Source organism: Coloeus monedula (assembly GCF_965178545.1).
Source record: "Coloeus monedula genome assembly, chromosome: 2".
In the NCBI taxonomy this organism is placed as follows: Eukaryota; Metazoa; Chordata; class Aves; order Passeriformes; family Corvidae; genus Coloeus; species Coloeus monedula.
The window spans coordinates 56,578,849-56,597,498 of NC_138782.1; the positions used below are offsets into that span (position 1 = coordinate 56,578,849).

Below are 18,650 nucleotides of genomic sequence, written 5' to 3' on the forward strand. Positions count from 1 at the left end.
TTTGAAATTATAAGACTAGCAACTAATTCTGAAATCCAATCTAAATTTCTAGTGTACTCTCTAGTATTCACCTTAAAGAAGTCACTGCAGAAGTCACTACAGGATACAGTGTAGTGACAGAGACACTGTGAGCGCTTTCTCTCTGGAGCTCAGACAGAAAAGCTAACGTCTCACCTGGCTTGGGAATGATTATTTGTCAGATTCTATGCCACTGTATAAGGGGGGAATCATCTCTGACACCCCTCCAAAAATTTTATATGAACAGCCTTGCATAAGTAGCAGCAATAAGCTTCAGTCATTGTGTCTGACTACCTGAGCTGACATATGAGCTGATTAAAGAAAAAATAAATTAAAAATTAAAAGTTTAATTGAATCCAAAATGCCTAACAATCCTAATCAGCAATGCTAGCACATACCACAGAGCTAAAATCATGCAAAATCTGTTAAAGCAAAACACAAGCCTGGATCAATATTCAGTTAAAAATACGTATTTTCGGATCAGAAAATCTATACCTTTTAAAGCAATGTCATATCAGATACACTGCTTTCCTTTATGTTAAACGTATATTAGTATCTCCTTTAAAGTACAATATGATGCCAGTCAGTTTTGTTTTCTCAATGAAACATACTGTTCATTCTATCTAAGAGTCTGACTAGGTGTGAAGTAACCTCAGATTGGCCAGAATTTTACAGATCCTCTCTTCTGAAGACTGTCAAAGAACAAGTGCCAGAAGTGAGTTACAAGCTGCAAAGGAAAAGTCCCGATTTATTTCACAGTCAAAAATCACACCCATTAAATCATAATGACATTTCTTGTTTCAAGTTGTGCCCATTCAGCTGTGTCATGGTAGTTACTGTGTTCCTGGTATTGCCTTTCAGGGAAGTCATTTGAATGGCAGAAGAGTTGCGCAAGTAGCTGGCAGATCTCCCTTTCTGAGCTTTCTTCCTGCAGCGAAGCTGGTTGTTGAAATGTCTTCTAAAACTCTCACTGAGAAAATACAGTGCAAATGGGTTGACACAAGAGTTGCAGAAGCTTAGCACTCGGGCCACTAAGGTAACAACCATATGTCCCATCGATGGATCGATCTTATTGTAATGAAAAGATCTGTACATGTATAGCACATGGTTAGGAAACCAGCAGATAGCAAAGAAGCCAACAAAAACTAAAACAATTTTTGCCAGACGCTTCCGAGTTTCCATCTAAAAAGATGAAGAGAACCCAAATGAACAGCAGTGAATAGAACTACCCCACATAACAGACTTAATTAAAACTTGTAGCATTTTGTTCTATATTAGCTTTAACAATTATCATAAGTAAGGCCAGCAAAAATGCTTCCTTTGGGGCCTGAATTACTTTTGCTATCTCATTTTACTTTCCTTTTCCTCTTTCAGTTTACTTTCAGTGAAAGATCTTAGCTGTTTGCAGTTACCGAAGTACACAGCAAGAGTGATTCATGACCCAAGGAAACACTGGCTTTTAGCCTGTAAGCATGCACCAAAGGATGTCATGAAATGTAACCTTTTCTGACAAAATCTCAGTGCTTGGCTTGAAACTTTGGTTTTAGTTAGAAAGCTATTTAGAAACTGTTGGCTTCAAAATCTAGAGATATAATGAGATAGACGTTTACTAGGGTGTTAGCTATACAGTGGTACTTATATCCCTTTGTTTTTCACTAAAGGTCTCAGCTTGCACCTCTCTCCTAGAGAAACCACCAAAATTGCATTACACTGTCTGAAGCATCTTAATTCCAGAGTAAGGTGAAAGGTTCCATTAATTGCAATAACATCACAAAATGTACCTTAATTGCAGTGCTAAGGTAAAACAGATTACAATGTAGATACTTAAAAGATGGCAGGACACGAGCCTACACAGTGGTTCCAAACTGAGAGAGGGAGATAAACTGGCCAGGTAGAAGGCACCAGAGAGAGGCAGAAAGTTTATCCATATTCCTCCTAAAAGATTTATTATGTATATCAGGCATGAAAATGTTGCAAAGAAAGGAAAGTTTTCTACTCTGCTCAATTTTCTGGGAAAAAAAAAAATCAAGTGAATTTATTCTAACAGTTTTTCAAAATCTGTGAAATTAAATGGTTTTCTTAGGCCTATCTAAACAAAAAACAGTGGGGAATTCAAAAAAGATGGGAAAATTCTAGCAGTCAAATTTGGTAGCGTTTGCACTCAGACAGATTGCAAGAACAGACTAAGAGGTGCAGAAGTATAGTGTGAATATTACACTTGGCCTAAAGAAACATGAGCTGATAGCAATAGTCTGAATTTATTTCCTCTTGCTGGGAGATATGTAAGTACACCAGAATTTTCTGTTCTTCTGAGCCTCATAGATTAACAAAGAGAAAAAAACTAAGTAGAATGAAAAAATATATTCTTACTTTGAAAATACATGTGAGTACAGAAATGTAGTATAAATTAAATATTGTTTCCATCTAGAGGGTTCAGCCAAAAGGCTCTCTATATTTCACAGGAAAATAAAATAATACATGAGGTGCTAATATGTATGCACTTTTGACAAGAAATAGACTAGAGTAGAAATGAAAAGGACATAAAGGAATGTAGTCTTTCTGAAAGAATATGTGCATTTAAGGAGATTTCTGTGAGTATGAAAGTAGTTTTCTAAATTACTGGCAGAGAAAACTTCAAAACTGTTTAAATGGGCATAAGTATTCTTCTCTATCAATACTAATGCTTTTGCAAAGTAGTTGAGGCACTTTCATTGCAAAAGCTGTTGTTTGTACATATTTGTGCTCCTGCTAATGTTGCTATATTATTGCTTCCTGTGCCTTACGGGGAAGATTGGCTTTGTCCAGCATTTTAAAATGGTTTGTCTCAAAGGCATACAGAATCTATACCGAGAGTTTTATAGCATCTATAACAGAAGGGATATTAGAAAAGTGCAAGTTCAGTATTGTATCTGAGAAAGTCAAAAAAGAATCGGTTAATGCTCTATGTTTACATTTCCAACACTCCTTCATCCTAGAAGTCTTAGATCCCCTAAGTAAAATTTTCCCTGCCTATGTCAGTTTTCTCATTTCCAAGCACAAATAAAAAGGGACAATTCACAAAACATTCATGTAAGATTTCTTTCCTAAAACGACTGCCTATAGAAATAGGTGAAGCCACTGTCATTAACTAAAAAACATCATTCCTCGGTAAGAATACAAGTAATGGTTACAGTAACAGCACATACAAGCATATATACCAATTTCATTTACTGTTAGGAATGTGCATTGATGGCAATGAATTTAAAATTTTCCTTGTTCATATTAATTTACATACTGGGCTTAATACCGAGTAATTGTGAAAACAAGGAAAATTTTCAGATAATCCTTGGCTTAGTTCATGTGGAATTTGGATGTTATAATTCCTTGACTTTCATTTATAAATGTATAAAGCACACAAATCTTTTACTGGGATGTAAAAAGCAAATGGCTTACCTGTCTTTTGGAATGCTCACTGTGTTCCCCAGGGATGTTGTGAGCACTTTTTATTAAACTCTTTGCAATATGATAGTAGTAGATACTAATAATAACAAGAGGGACAAGGAAATACACAAGGAAAAGCAGCACAGAATGGATCTTTGGGTGCATGTCATCTGTCATGGGGTATGGTATGCACGCTGTGAAAGTGGCATTATCTGTGTCATTGACGTGAGCCAGTTCGGAGAACACTGCTTCAGGAACTGCTAGGAGCATGGAGATTACCCAGATGGCAGAGGCTTTAAGACAAGTCCATAGCACTGCACTGGAAGTCTGGATGTCCATGGGATTTACAATTGCTTTGTACCTGAAATTGATCAAAATGCAGATGCAAATTAAAAGGTATTCAAATTCAAATGTGATGCACAAGGTTACTTCATATCTTTGATTAGAATAATGCCATGTTTTTTCTTATTTGAAATGTGAAGGGGGCTTGTAATAATTCTTAATCTAATCTCTACCTTTTTTTGGTAAACACTCATCAGAGGAGGCAAAAGGAGCCCTGGATCCAACCTATGGCTGTATCCTATGGCCCATTCTGGGCCAGTGTGGTGACAGTGAAGAATCAGCCATGGCTCTACCCTTTCCTTCTCCAAACACCCCCAGCAAATCTCCAGATGTGCATCCTACATCCCATACTTCCACCTGACTCTTGTACCAGCACATGATCACTTAGTGTTTCCTTCCTTCTTTCCTTGGCTGCTGTAGCCCAGGGCTCTCTCCTTCTGCCACCACAACTTTCCCACTCTAGGATTCTCCCAGCCCCCTCAGGGGAATGTATGCATCTTCATAAAGTCAGGCATAAATGACTCCCAATGGCCTGTGCAGGAAGTATTACTCTTACATAAACATTTCCACATCAATAGTTGGAAGCTGCTGCTCTACACTGCATTTTGGAAAACTGTCTCCTAATGTATGATTGCATATAAAACTTTGTAGAATTGATCATTTCATAGCCCTTGCAATGGAAACAGGAAGAATTGCAGAGAATGGAAATATCACACTGGAGCACTGTAAAATAAATTAATAGAAGTAGACTTTGGTCAGGAATCTTTTTATTAAAAAATAAAAATCATTGCAGGAAGTGATACAAAGTCAAACTTTCCACAAGAAAATGCTCATGCTGTAAGGACAAATATAATTAGAGAAAAATATTTCAAGGATACCTTAAAGTTCTACTTAGATTTTTTATTTAATTTATTTTTTTAATGTAAGTAAATTATGTTTTAATGTTTTTATTAAAAACAAAACCTTAAACAAAACATTTCGTTTTGTCTAAGTTGTGGCAATATGGAAACTCATGGGATTTTTTTAACTTCTTTAATTTTTTTGTTTCTACTTTCAATTTGATTTGGCATGGCTGGGTTTTTTCTGAAAGAGCAGAAGTTTTGAGAAATGGAAAAAAATTATGCTTCTTTAATATCCAAAGAAAATTTTACCAGGAAGAGGGGAGTTGGGAGAGATTCATACTCCAGGTACATAACTTTGTTCTTCCTCAGGTGTTTGTAGTGAGGGGAGAAGTACTTTCAAAGAGTGATTCATATTTTAGGTATATTAAATCACCCTCTAGGATGCTTTTTTTTTTCTCTGTTAGCTACACAATGAGCTTAGGTTAAGGAGAACAGTAACTTAGATGCCTCTTCTTTGTGATAAAATTCCATATCCATGCCTGTAGATAGATATACATGCATACAGATGTATAAATATGTACAGGTATGAGCATGTGTTTAAATACTTCCCAAGGATTAGTTTATGCCCAAATATAACATGGATGCTGAAGGGAATGCTGATAAATGGAGCTGTGATCCCAAATACCCCTTAGGGCTAATTTGCAGGTCCTGACAGATAGTTTATAGCCCCCCAACACCTTAAGCAGATGTTTGCAACTGTCTATGCCATGAAAATGTCCGGAGCAGAGCATTGTCGTGGTACGCAAGGAAACCTTTCCGTCAGAGAATGTGTGAGTCAAAATGTGCCTTGGGGTCCTCTTTCTCAGGATTGTGATAAATTGTTTAATCACTAAATAATTAAAAATAATGGCTATTAATATTCATATCCTCTCAATTCAGAGAGAATTTTTAGTCTATTTTCACCACGATCATGGAGTAGAAAACAAAACTCAGTGAACTGTGTCTGTTAATTTATATTTACCATTTCTGCTAACACACAGTGAGAAACTCCCTGGACACCAAGGTGTAAAGAAAGCCTTTATACTGCCATAGGAAAGACAGAAGCTTCTGCACAAAGCATGAGTACTCCCCAGCACAAACTGTGACCTTATTATTCAATAATTGCTTCCTATTGCTGTCTGCCTTTATTTCATTACATAAAGACAGACCGTCTATTTTTGAGGTGACGTCAAGTCCTTGCATCTGCTCATTTTTTGAAAAGTTTGCATTCTTAGGGAAGAGCTGGTGTGGGGGTTTTGGGGCGGGGGGGTGGGGGGGGGGCATTGAATAAAAATAGTGGTTTGTACTACAGATTTTTTTCCTCTCCTTTTCCATTTCATTGTTTCAAAATATTTTGACCACAGTCCTATTGTATCCTATGACCCAAGAAAATGACCAGGTCACAAATAATTGTTTTAGCAGCAATTTGGCCTAGTTAATCTCTAAATGGAAGACTTTTTCAGAAGTCTTTACATTAGCAGAAGATGTGACATATATTGGTACTTTAGCATATACTGCTGTTTCAGCAAATCGTATGCTTTTCCCTGAGCCACGACTTACTCCAAGTTGGAAGGCATTGGAGCAGAGTGCCCTTTTTCACAAAACAGCTGAGTTTAGCACAAAAAAAACCCCTTCTTTTATTCTACTTGCTACTTTACTGACTACAAGGTGGCACTTTTCTTCCTAGGACTCAGCCCTCACAGTACTCAGTGTCAACGGGAAGAAAAATGCACTAAAAGCTTTACAAACCTGTCCTCTTGTTTATATCTTTGAAAAGCTATAGAGTGAAAAGAAACAGGTTACAGATAAAATGAAATGTAAACTGAGTGTAATGAGAAGTGTTCCCAAAGAGAGAAACCCAACTTTTTCCTTTATATAAAACTAGTGTAGCGCTAAAACATACCACCAACCATTCAAATTACAAAGACCATATATTCTATCAATAAAAACCATGTCAGTAAATTAGACTAAGGGTGCAAATTAGTCAAATTAGTAAATAAATTCATCTTTTTTTATTTGACTGATGAAGAGCAAATTATACGTTGCCATGAAGTTCAGGAAATAATTACAAATATGCATTTGGTTTTAATTAAAAGCCTTCTTGTAAATTCCGTCTTCCTATATCCTCTCTCATTATCACTGCTGACAATGGGACCCAAACTCGGGAAACACTTCCTGTCTTTGGAGCTGTGGTTTCTGCCAACAGACACCAGCATGAACTTGCCCCTTCTCATTCTGCAGACTGATTTTCTTTTGTATAGCATTTTTTTTCCATTTTAAAGCAGTATCCTCCTTTCTACACAATCCCAAAATAAATTGATGAAAAGAATATCCTCTTCCTCCAGAGTTATAACATTTTGCTACCTTCTAAACTCCATTCTATTTTACCTACCTCTCCTAACCTTTGTTTTCAGAGACTTTCTAAAGGTATTTCTCAGCTTCAGTTTAGAATGGAAGGTTCTATTCCTGCCTCTCCTGCATCCAAAATGCAGTTCCCTTCCCACACACTTGATTTCAAAAGAAGCTGCTCCTTGACTAGGCCTAAGCTGTCCTTCCATTGCTTTGCTACTTTTTTTCTAGAGCACTTTGTTGTGATGATCTTAAAAAAAAATTTAAAAGAAAAACCCAAAACAACTAGACAATACTTAGGCAGCCACTGGAAAATAGCCTACCATTCTAACTAGATTTGCCTCAATGTCTCCTTGCCCTTTGGATTCTGCATGGTCTTTTGTCCTTAAAAGCCCTTTAGGTCAAGGACTTTATTCCTGTTGCTTTTTATATAGTACCTACCACAAATAGGACCCTAATTTATCACCTAGTTTCCTACATGACATCATGTAGGATGAAAATAAATTTAATAATGAAGTGTCATAAGCCAAGCAGAGACACAATTGAGGCAGGGCAGATTCATATTACTTTGCTTTGATTTTCATTTAAATCGTGGAGCTGGAGGAGTTGATATTATTTGCCATATTATAAATAAGCATTTAAAGCGATGTTGCTATGCCATACTTCTACATTTCCTGCAAACTAGAGTAATTTATCAAAACCATTCATATGTTAGTTTTTAATTGTGTCCCTGCAGGGTGCTTTCAAATACAAAAATCCTAACATAAAAACCTATAAATAAATCTGAAAAGGAAACATGGTTGTATGGTCAGTATTTGTTAAAAATACTAATATCATGTCCAGTTGTTGTCCACTTGACTACGGTAGAATGAAATTTTGGATGGGACCAAAGCCCTTTTCCTTTTATGGGCAGTTCAATTGGCCCAACTCCAGTTGAATCACTAAGAGGAGAACAATTTTTCTAGCTGAAAACAGTGTGGGATCATTTGAGGTCCACTGTTGTGGGAGCTTCTTTCACAACACACAAATGAACTGAGATTCGCATTGTTCTATTCTATTCTTATAAATCCTTGCAATGTAAAGCAAATTTCTTTTTTTTTTTTTTTCAGGTAATATCAATATTTTTATTCTGTGATTATCTCTTGAGAGCAGAGAATTGTGTTCACCCAGGAACGAGCATCTCTGAGGTCTGATAGTGAATATAATGCAGACTAGAAGACCACATGTAAACACACTTAAAATCAACGTCAATGACGTGTTCTGTGTTTCTCAGGGGGAAAATCTTAAGATTTTCCTAAGTGGGAAAAGTTTTCCATTCTGTAAAAATACATTCTGTTGAGCCAAAAACTATCAATAACGCTTCAACGCTTGTTGATGATATCTCCACCCTGAAAAGAATCAAACCAGAAGTTTCCCAGGATAGTGGAGGGGTTTTTTCTGCATGAAATACATTACCTGTCATCCACCCAGTGTTTCAGAGGATAAATTTTCTCCTTCTTTTTCATTTTTTCTTCTATTTCTACTTCTGCTTCTTGCTATTCACCTCACATTAGCCAACTATGCTTCTTACAAGCTCATGCAAATCTTGCAATGCTAGTTCATTGCCTGTAATCTGAATTTTTAGTTCTACTTCTCTAAAGCCATTCATTTATAACTGCACTAGTTAAAAGCACCATCAGTAATTTGTTAAATTCTGCTCCTCAAAGCAATATTAGTAAATTGTTTCACCGCCTATTATTCAGAAAAGTTCTTATGTGTCAGTATTGCCAGCAAATTTATATTTAAGTTTGATAATTTCAAGTCACTGATGAACATATTTTTACATATCTTAAGACAGACAAATAGGTCTTCATTAGAGTTGCAGTTTCTCTAAGTTTCTACTGTGAAAAGACAGAGGAAAGGGGAGGGGAGGAGAGGAATGAGGAACTATATCTAATAAAGATGCTACATCTATATGAGTAAACTAAACATTGCTGTAGCCTGTTTTTAGGCCTGGAGGCCAAGTGGCATTGCCTAGACATCCATGACTATTTAATTAATCTCTTTAATATCCTAGTACAAGACCACCACATCCAAGCAAATTAGGCAGTTTACACTTCTGTTGGTAATGGCCCCTGGGCTTGTGTTTAATCCTGAAACATGCCTAGAAATCGTTTAGGAGAATACTGATTGACCCAAGTCAAAACCACATCGTGGACCTCTCCAAAACCATTTTGACAAGTGGCTGACTGCCAGTCCTCAGTCCAATGCTCTGATACTGTTTAATATGGGTTTGTACATACATAGATAGATAAATATACACAGATATGTGTATGTGCATAGAAAAAAACCACACACTTTCAGGTGCCTGAAAGCATCATCCAGAAGCCTCACACAATGGCTGGCCCATCCCAACCCACTGTGCCCATTTGTTCTTGACTTTCAAAATAAGCAAGCTGTTGCATTTCCTCTGCTGTGCATGCCTGGAGCTCCCCAGATTCCACCTCTCTGCTGGCACCTAAGCTTCATTACAATCCTGAAGCTAAACACAACAAAGCTGAGGAGCCTGATCTCAAAGTTATGTTTAAATAGTGGCTGGGGCACACCAAAGTCATCAGCCTTCGCAAAACTGCCACTGCAAAGGCAGCTCTGGCACATGCCTCTCCAGGAACAAAATAGAGCCATTCATGCAGCCAGGGTGTCTGGGAGCCATTGCCCATGCCTGCTAGACAGGGGCTCAAAATTAACATTTCACCTGTGAGGAGAGAACCATATTCTTAGCCCTCTGCATCACACAAACCACTGGATATACTGTTTCCCACGGGGCAGCATAAGGAGGCTTAGCATGTGTATTCTCTTGGCTTCTATCGCCTTTCTGGAGTATCTCATTCCAACATTAATTTGGAATTCTGGATTTTGGATTCTGCTCAGGAGGGGTGGATAGGATGAGGGGAAATTCAGTACCTAGGCTAGATATTAGGCATTAAATGTGCAGTCTGGACAAGCTTACGTACTGTTTGCTTTGTCCCCAAATTATCTATTCTCTTTTTAAAAAAGAGAAAACCACAACTAACCTTGTTTAATTCTTTCAGGGTGTATATTCTCAATATTGAAGAGTCAAAGGACTCTGAGAAAAGAGAAATCCAATTCTCCAAATGGGCTTTATCCGAATCCCCTTGATATCCCTACCCTTAGGCTGACAAGACAGAGTTGCATGCTTGTCTGCATACTTACTGTGTGCTTACTGCATGTCTTCCAGCAAAAATATCTACACCTACTTGAATGAAAAGGATCTCATAAAATCATCACTGCTGGAGCAGAAGGTCAATAAAAACATCAGTTACAGAAACTAAAGTCCCTGGAAGAATAAATCCCAAGTGTAAAATATGCTTAGTGCCAATTTACCTTTATAAAATTCTTGCTGTTGATGAATTCAGTTATATCCAGGCCATGGTAGATAACATACTGTTGTGGAGAACATTACATGGTCTGCTGATTTTTAGAAATCTTGCAAGCCAAGAAGAATTAAATAACCAAACCTCTATTAATATATCTAGAACAGACTTAGATTTTACCATTTGAGAATCTAGAATTGAAATATCTAATTTCTAAATTCAAAAATCAGCAAATTCATTTATTTGCTCCAGTATTATCATGTAGAAGCTCTACTCTGTCACTTTTAAATGCATTTCCAGTTCAATTTTATTTGTGACTTCTGATCTTGGTCTGCCCTGAAATCAGTGTAGATGGAAAATAAACAAGTACAGACCATGGTAAAAAAGGAAATATAAAAACATTATAGAGGGAAAAGTTAATACAGCAATCCTTAATATACAAGCAATCAAACCTGGAGCCAAAACACAAGCATGAAACTATTAAAAAAAATACTGTGAAAAGCAGTTGGAAAACAATGAAACAATATTTGGGATAATCATGAGATAGAAAAAATAAAACTTTATGAGGTGTAATGACACATATCAAAATAACCCATTTCTCTGATGTTTGTACACACACACCACTATGTAATTTTGATATATGCTCATACAAAGCTGGAAGTACACAAATCTACATGCAGCAGATGCAATTATGAAAAGCTTATGTGTACTGTTTGTCTTGTAGTTATTTTCTCTGATACCTGAAAAGTTGTGTCAACTTAATTCCAAAATACACTTCTCTTCAATGGACACCAAAGTAGGTTTCCTCTTATTTCCACAAATTTAATGAACTTGTAAGAACTTACCTGCTATTTGTAATTACACTATCAAATTGGGCTGAATCTCAGCATGGATTTAGAAGTTGCTAGTGGAACAAGTTTAGACCTAGGGATTGGGACTGAATATACCTTGTTTCATTAATACATATAAAAACCCATAAAATAAGGTAGCACCAGAAATATATAGTCTGTATGAATAGCCCTGCAGCAAAACTCATACAATAATTACACAAGTTTTTCTATAATTAAACAATTTAAAATGAAGATTCAATTAAATTATCCTTTTTCAGGAAGATATTGAAGAGTTCCATCACCCTGCACACATATACAGAGATGTATTATTTTTTCTCTAACAAATTAATTATGTGAAATCTTTTCACTGGAGAAAGCATAGGTAGAGCATACCTGATCTTTGACATCATTTCTGAGGATCTGCTAAATGAAGACTTGAGCATTCCAACAGTCCAATTGGTATTAACCCATTGCAGTGTAGTAGATAAGGGAATTGTGTACAATGCTGTGCTTAGGGGCAAACAAGATAAATGAACGGTGATATACATGTTTGTTAAGAATTGGGCTGGATCTGCTGTTTAGCAGCTATTTTGTCTGTCACAGAAACTGCCTTTCACTGAATTGCTCAAAGCAGCAGGAAACAGGAGGGATGCTTTTGAAGCCGTTTCTCTGGGTTTAGGTTGCAGCCTACAAAAGGCAATGGGACACTGGCATTTGCATCAGTTAAAGCAAAGTGGCTGCTGCCAGCACAACACGGGCACTGCATTGATCACTGACTGGGATGAACACCACAGCCATTTCTCACTTGGCCTTCCTCAGTCTAAGCTGTTTCTGTATGGGTTGGAGAGCACACACAGGACAGGCACAAAGGCAGGAGTTTAACAGATGCATGTGTCTGTATGAAGTTTGAGAAACAGTTGCCTGACTTGAGAGGAAAACATTATTTGCTGAGAAATCATTTTCAGCTGTGCAATGACGGTAACAAAAGGAACTTCTCCAACAGCTAATTTGAATTGCCTGGCTTGGAAAATATTACCCTAGAATCATTAACTCCTTAATCTACTCCAGTCAAAAAATTCTTTCTGCATTGTTGGGGAGGGGGTGGTTCTGCCATCTCTTTTTTCTGGAATATTTTACATCATATTCCTTTTATCTGCATAAAATGGATATAAATTAGTTAGAAGATTTTAAGGTGAGGACAGGCTTCATTGTTTAACTTGACAAAGGTGTTCTGGCAAGCTTTATTTTGTAAGTCAAGTTTGCACATATGAATTAAAAGGCAAGTTGAAAAATGTGGCAGATAAAGCTTGCCAAACCTCTCTTAAATTTCTTTTGCATTGCCTGTTACTGCATAATTATAACCATACTGCTACAGCCTACAGTGAGAGAAATATCTGGACCATCATTTATTTTAGTGTACTTCAGTAATTCATTCATTTAATACATTGACCTCAAGAGTTAGGGTTTCTAAAATACTTACTTACAGATCTCATAGTTCTACTTGGTCCATCTATTTTTGTTTTCCCATCTACTATACACAGCTAAGGCATTGTTTTTCCTCTTATACAGATAATTTTTCATTTTACCTGTGATTATTTTTTCTTTATTCTTTGGTTAGTTAAAAGTAATTTTCAAGATGTCATTTAATATTACTTTCCCCATAAGGACTCCTTAGTCCCTGAATTTCAGCTATTAGAGCTCAAAAGGAAATCATGTCCACTTTCCTGCTTCACTACTTTTAATAAGGAATGAGGATTTTATATTATTTCAATCATTGTATTTCAGCCTGAATCAGCATCTGCCATAATAAAAGAAGAAACTATAAATAAATGCTGGGAAAAGTAAAAAGAAATTTATTAAGAAAGTAAAAAGAAACTTATTAAGGTGACATTACTAATGAAAAACCCAAAGAAGTTAATAGGGCAGCTTTTCACACTTCAGAACATTTCCAGAGTCCCCAAAAAAGGAAGAGATAATAGACAAGCAAACTGAGCCAAAACAGATTTTGTTATCCGATGTCATCAGAAGTCAGTACAGAGTGCAAACTTGCAAAAAAACATTTTTGGTTTGGTTTTTTTTTTAATACAGATTGCAGTCTTCGAAATCTAAAACAAATAAAGACATTTTTAAAAAAATAGAAGGATCAAATAGTTTAGCAATGCAAACCTATAGAATACATTTTAAGCATCTGAGGCACTGTAGTTAGCTCTTTAAATATGAATTTACGTTTTCAAACTGTTACCTGTTAATCAAGTATTTGTCCCATCAAAGGTGTTCTTATGTCACATTACTTAGGAAGAAAGCAAATACAATGCTATTCCTGTTGTAGTAGTGTGAGTGACAGCTTTGCTGTCTCCATTAAAGTGCAGCAGAACTGCATTAGAGCTAACACATTTAAACCCTTCATTAGAAATAAAATTCAATGTAGAAAAAGAAACAGAATTAAAATTAATCCTATTTTTACAGACCACATAAAAACCAAGGCATAAATGACAGCTAAAGAGAAAAGAAAAGACTACGTGGGAGAAATCTAAAGCTGTCTGAAGGGGCTTCTATTTATTCCTCCAAAGGCTATTCACTCCAGATGACTTGGCATTTTGTGGGTACCACACAAAAATGAAGTAATGGCCAGAGGGGCACATTGTAGTGCCCAGTCTTAATTCACTGCCCCCAAGCTGTCCACACCAAGGTTAAAATACGATCTAGACCTCTAACTCTGAAAAGCATCCTGGAAGCACCTTTCCACACCTTCCCTATGGGCCCAGTTTGCCTTCTGCATTAAATGTATGGTCCACCATAGACACAAACTGGGAAAACACTTCATGCAGCAGTGAGCAAGTTCACTGGATGGTTCAAATCAGGTTCATCCCTGGCTTCTGCCCTTTTTGCAGTGAGGAGATGCTGGCACACATTTTCCTCATGGATGCCATGCTTCACTCCCTCTGGCAATACTTATCACTTCTTTATTTTTATCCTCCTTGTCAAAGACCACACCCAGTCCTGAGACTTTCTCACCAACACCCATTACCCCTGGCCAAAACTGCAGTCCAGGGACCCTGGAGAAACAAGCTCATCAAGGCCCCATTTTTCATTTCTTTCCCCACCACATATTTAGAAAGTGCATCCCTGGCCATCACCCACCAGCTCTGGGCACTTTCAGGGTGTGCTGAGTGCTATTGGGAGTGTTCTGTCCTACACTCCCCTTAGTTCCCCTCTTTTTTTTTTTTTTTCCTTACATTTTTGTCTTTCAGCCCTCTTCCTTTTCCTTATTTGTCATCCACTCTATTAAGTTTTCTCTTTCTGTTATCCACCTTCTCTTTCTTCCTTGGTTTTATAAACAAGATAAATATTATGGTTTGTAGAAGAGATCCAGTTTCTCCACAATAGAGAAAAGTCATTGGCCATGAGGGGCAGGGTTGCTGTCCCTACATATCTCCTGTGTGGCAGTGAGAAGGGACAACTGGCTCAGCAGCACAGCTCCTGTGCTGCCTTCTCCATCCCATAGGAGAGGGACACTCCATACTGCTCTGACACCAAAACCCTGCACCACCAGGGCTACCACTGCATGATCTCTGCTACCACCACCCCCAGCTCCACCACTGACCTGCCCCCACGTGTGTGGGGCTGCAGCAGGGCACCACTCCCCACACCTGGCAGCCAGACCTCCAGGAGCTCAGGGGTGTGAAGGACTAGCTGCTATTCTTGTGATGGGGATGAGCAACCTCAGGCAGATATGCTGCTAAATTCCATCTGCAAGTCTGCTCTAGGGAAGTCTGGAAAGTATTGTTAAAAATTACATATTACATTTGTACACACACAAAAAAACCCCCAAATTAACACTCAAATAATCTCAGTACAAGATAATGAAGCTTCCAAATAAAAGGCACGATTGTCACACTGAAAGCATTACTGATGCTGAGAAGGACATCTGTGACAAAAAAAATCCATATGAAATGCATTCAATTAGTACTACTTTTTCTTCCTTATAGCTTCAGTTTGTTGGCAACACTCATTCAGAGTTTGTAGCTTCTGTAGCTACTTCTGTTAAATGCATCACATACATGGAAATTGTCATGCAAAATTTCCACATAAACAATAAGTGCTAATTAGACTGTGGAAACAAAGACAACTTCCTTTATCCCAATTCACGCAGGCATGCTGCAAAGAATCCTAAATATTCCTAAATCTGTTCTTTAGTGTAATCAATATCTGGCCTTCTATACAGCCTCATGGTAAGAAGGAGCAAAAAGCAGGAAGGGCTTAAATTATCCTATATTAAAATGTACTTTGAGCAATATCTGTGAAAGAAGAGGCCGCTAAGAAGACATTGTGTACCAGACTAAACATGCACTGGATTATAATGGAGCCCTCTTGGTGCCATCACTGCTTACAAACTAACATCCTGTGCTAGATTCACTTCTCTGGAGAAAACACTGCCCCCAGCCGGGCCTCACCTCCTCGGGACCTCTTGGGTGGAGGATGCTGCCACCACTTCCGATCTGCCAGCATAACCACCCACAACTGATCTGGTTATGACACACATTAGAATCTGGCTACAGATTAGCGTGGCAGAAACCCCTCCATGCCAGTGCCTCCCTTCTAGTTCAACCCAAGTGTTATACAAAGACCATAGATTTGACTCCAACCCAAACTCCACTGAAAGTTCAGCCAGATTTGCTCAGCAATCTCCTGGTCTCCCAGGAGACTGGTCTCCGAAGTCAGTGGCTGATCTAACTGGAAAATAAAAGTTTTTGTTCTCAGTAACCAAAAATAAAACTACAAAGGTTAAAGAAACATTGTTAAATTACTGGTATTAACCATTTCTGACATTGGCATATACTGTGAACTCCAAAATGCTGGAGGAATGTATTTATAATGAGCTTATTAGGTCTCAGGACACAAACTGTAGCTGTTTTCTAGTATGTGCTATTCTAGATGCACTAAGTGTAAACAGATTCAGCATTATAAATTCTTGAATCTTTACTGATATAAAAAAAAGGGTATAAATTATCTGGAAAATCAATGAATTCTCCAAAGCTATATAAAAAGCAAATTAATTAATCCTTAAACATTAAATCACCAGCATTCCTTCACATAACATTTCTCTAGAGAGATGATCTCCACTAAGTTCTTCCCTTTTCAAATAAGACACCAGAAGATTTTAAGGAGTGGAAATGGAGCAGAAAGAGAAATGCAGAGTTTCCTTGGCTCTGTAAGGACAGATTTTTAAATACTATTTAACTGAGGTAATCAGAGAGTTAGAGGTGTTCACTTTAGGTATGTTTTGCAAGCTCTTCTTCAAGACTATAATCCATTTTCACAAGTTACAAAGTCTTTATAGACAAGTATGTTAGGTCCTGATTCAAACACAACTGAAATTAATGGTCACTGAAGACTACCCTCAGGTGGAACTAAACAATTTACTGAATTAGCTAAAAAAAAAAAAAAAGTTATCCTCTAGTAATGAAAATAAAGGATTAAAAGTTTTAAAGAAACATTATTGTAAGTGCGAAGATATATTTCTATATTTCAATCCTTCACATCATGCACCAATATAATGCAGTGGCTCAGTTCAAAACTCAACAAAAGAAAGTGGGAGATTTTCTGAGGAAAATGAATTAAACATTTTCATTTCTGGCCAAAAAAATTTGCTTAGATAAAAGAATAAGAAAAATTTCATATAATTTAGGTTTGCAATTACACTGCAAGATTTTGTCTTTCAGAGCCCGAAGCATAGTCCTACAGCCACTCAGTTGCTACAAATTCCTTAAGTACCCATTCACAGTAATTGGGAGGAAAAACTGGGGATCCAACTCTTTGTTTCTTCCTAATTTGACAAGTACTGGAGAAGAAAGTGTTACTTTCTAGTTTGTTTGGGGGTATTTTTTTTTTTAACTTTTCAAAAAGTTCAGAAGCTAATAAGAATAGTTTGAACAAAAGTTTAAGACTGACAATTACAAGAGAGCAATTTGGTGTCTCTGAATTCCCAGAAGCTAAACTAGTTCTGACAGTCACCTCGGGTAACCTACTCTTCTATTAAGGCACAAACACATATATACACACACACAGACACTTTCTAAGCAGAAGGAAATAAACTGATTAAAAAATACATCTGTGCCTAACTTGGTTTAAGTCACCCACTGCCTGTTCACATAACACCATGACTTGGCAAGGGTCATATCTGGCATCTAAAACCTTACTCTAATGAATAAGATTTCAATATATGGACTGTTACAGGACCATCCCAGAGATGCAGAAGACCTAGTTCTTGCAGCTGACACCCTGGAAGCTGGGGGCCCAGGCACAGCCATTTTCAGACACCCTCTAATTTCAATTTGTACCACTTGCCATCAGTTAGTGAGAGAAGAAGAAGCATGGACACCTCACAGGTTGGAATGAGGGAATTGCAAACCAGGGATACATTATCTAGGGGCGTGATTTACCTTTCATCTAGCTCCAGCTGGCCTTAGCTCAAGTTGCAGAGAGCTGAAGTGGCAGCCCAGCTTTCCTACCTGTCAGCACTGAGGGCAGTGAGGGTGAAGACAGAGACACCAACGGAGGTGAGCTGGATGACAGGGATGAGCTTGCAGCCCACTTCCCCAAAGAGCCACTCTTCAGAGAAGTACCGGGAGGCATCCACAGGCACACAGGTCACTAGCAGGAGCAGATCACCAGCAGCAAGGCTGGAGATGAAGATGTTAGGCACGCTTCTCATGGCACTGTTGGAAATGAAGATCTTCATGAGGGTGATGTTGCCCAGCAAGCCGACAGTGATGATGATCAGGTAAAGTGAAGGGATCACACAGCGGATGATGAAGATGGCCGTGGCTCTCCCCGGGGACAGCAGGACTGTGTCGGGCGCCAGGTGGACACTCCCATTCTCCCCGAGGGGCACTGCTATGAGCTCGGGCGGGGGCTCTGGCTCCATCCTCCAGCTTCGCGTGGACTGAAGGTCTCCAGTGCAAAGTGCAGTGGGAGCCACAGGAAAGCTTCACCTCGCTCTCTGCAAGTCAACCAACTTTCCTCCCTTCTCTACTGCCTTTCTTCCTCCCCCTTCTTTGCCGAGTTTTCTCCCTTAAGAAATGCAGAGGAACGTCCGCCGGCGCAGTGGCGGTGAAGGGAAAAATCCCCATGCGCTGCCCCTCAGGTGCTCAGACAAGACTCTCCCGGTCGGCAGGAGATCCTGAGCCTGGGGGGCAGAGAACGCCGTCGGGACAGCCGCCACCTGCCCGCGTCCCCGGGAGCGCTCTCGGTGCGCCGCTGCGGCGAAGGCGCGGTCCGGCCGCCCCCGCGGAGCCGCCAGCGCTGTCCAGCGGCGCCGGTGCTGCCCGGGCCACGGGGACGAGGGCGAGGCGCAGATCGAGCCCGCTCCTCTCTCCGCAGCACCGGCTTATACCTGGTGCCGGGAGGGGCCGCCCCGCCCCGCCCCGCCCCGC

The 18,650-nt window shown here is 38.7% G+C and overlaps 1 protein-coding gene across 1 annotated transcript; it reads right to left on the reverse strand.

Annotated features, from left to right (window-relative positions):
- Positions 1 to 798: 798 nt before the first annotated feature.
- Positions 799 to 18,142, reverse strand: NMBR (neuromedin B receptor; the record flags this gene model as incomplete). The annotated part of the gene is made up of 3 exons (XM_082277150.1): positions 799 to 1,200; positions 3,451 to 3,799; positions 17,727 to 18,142. 3 exons carry the CDS (start codon positions 18,140 to 18,142, stop codon positions 799 to 801), a joined length of 1,167 nt encoding a protein of 388 aa, XP_082133276.1.
- Positions 18,143 to 18,650: the final 508 nt, after the last annotated feature.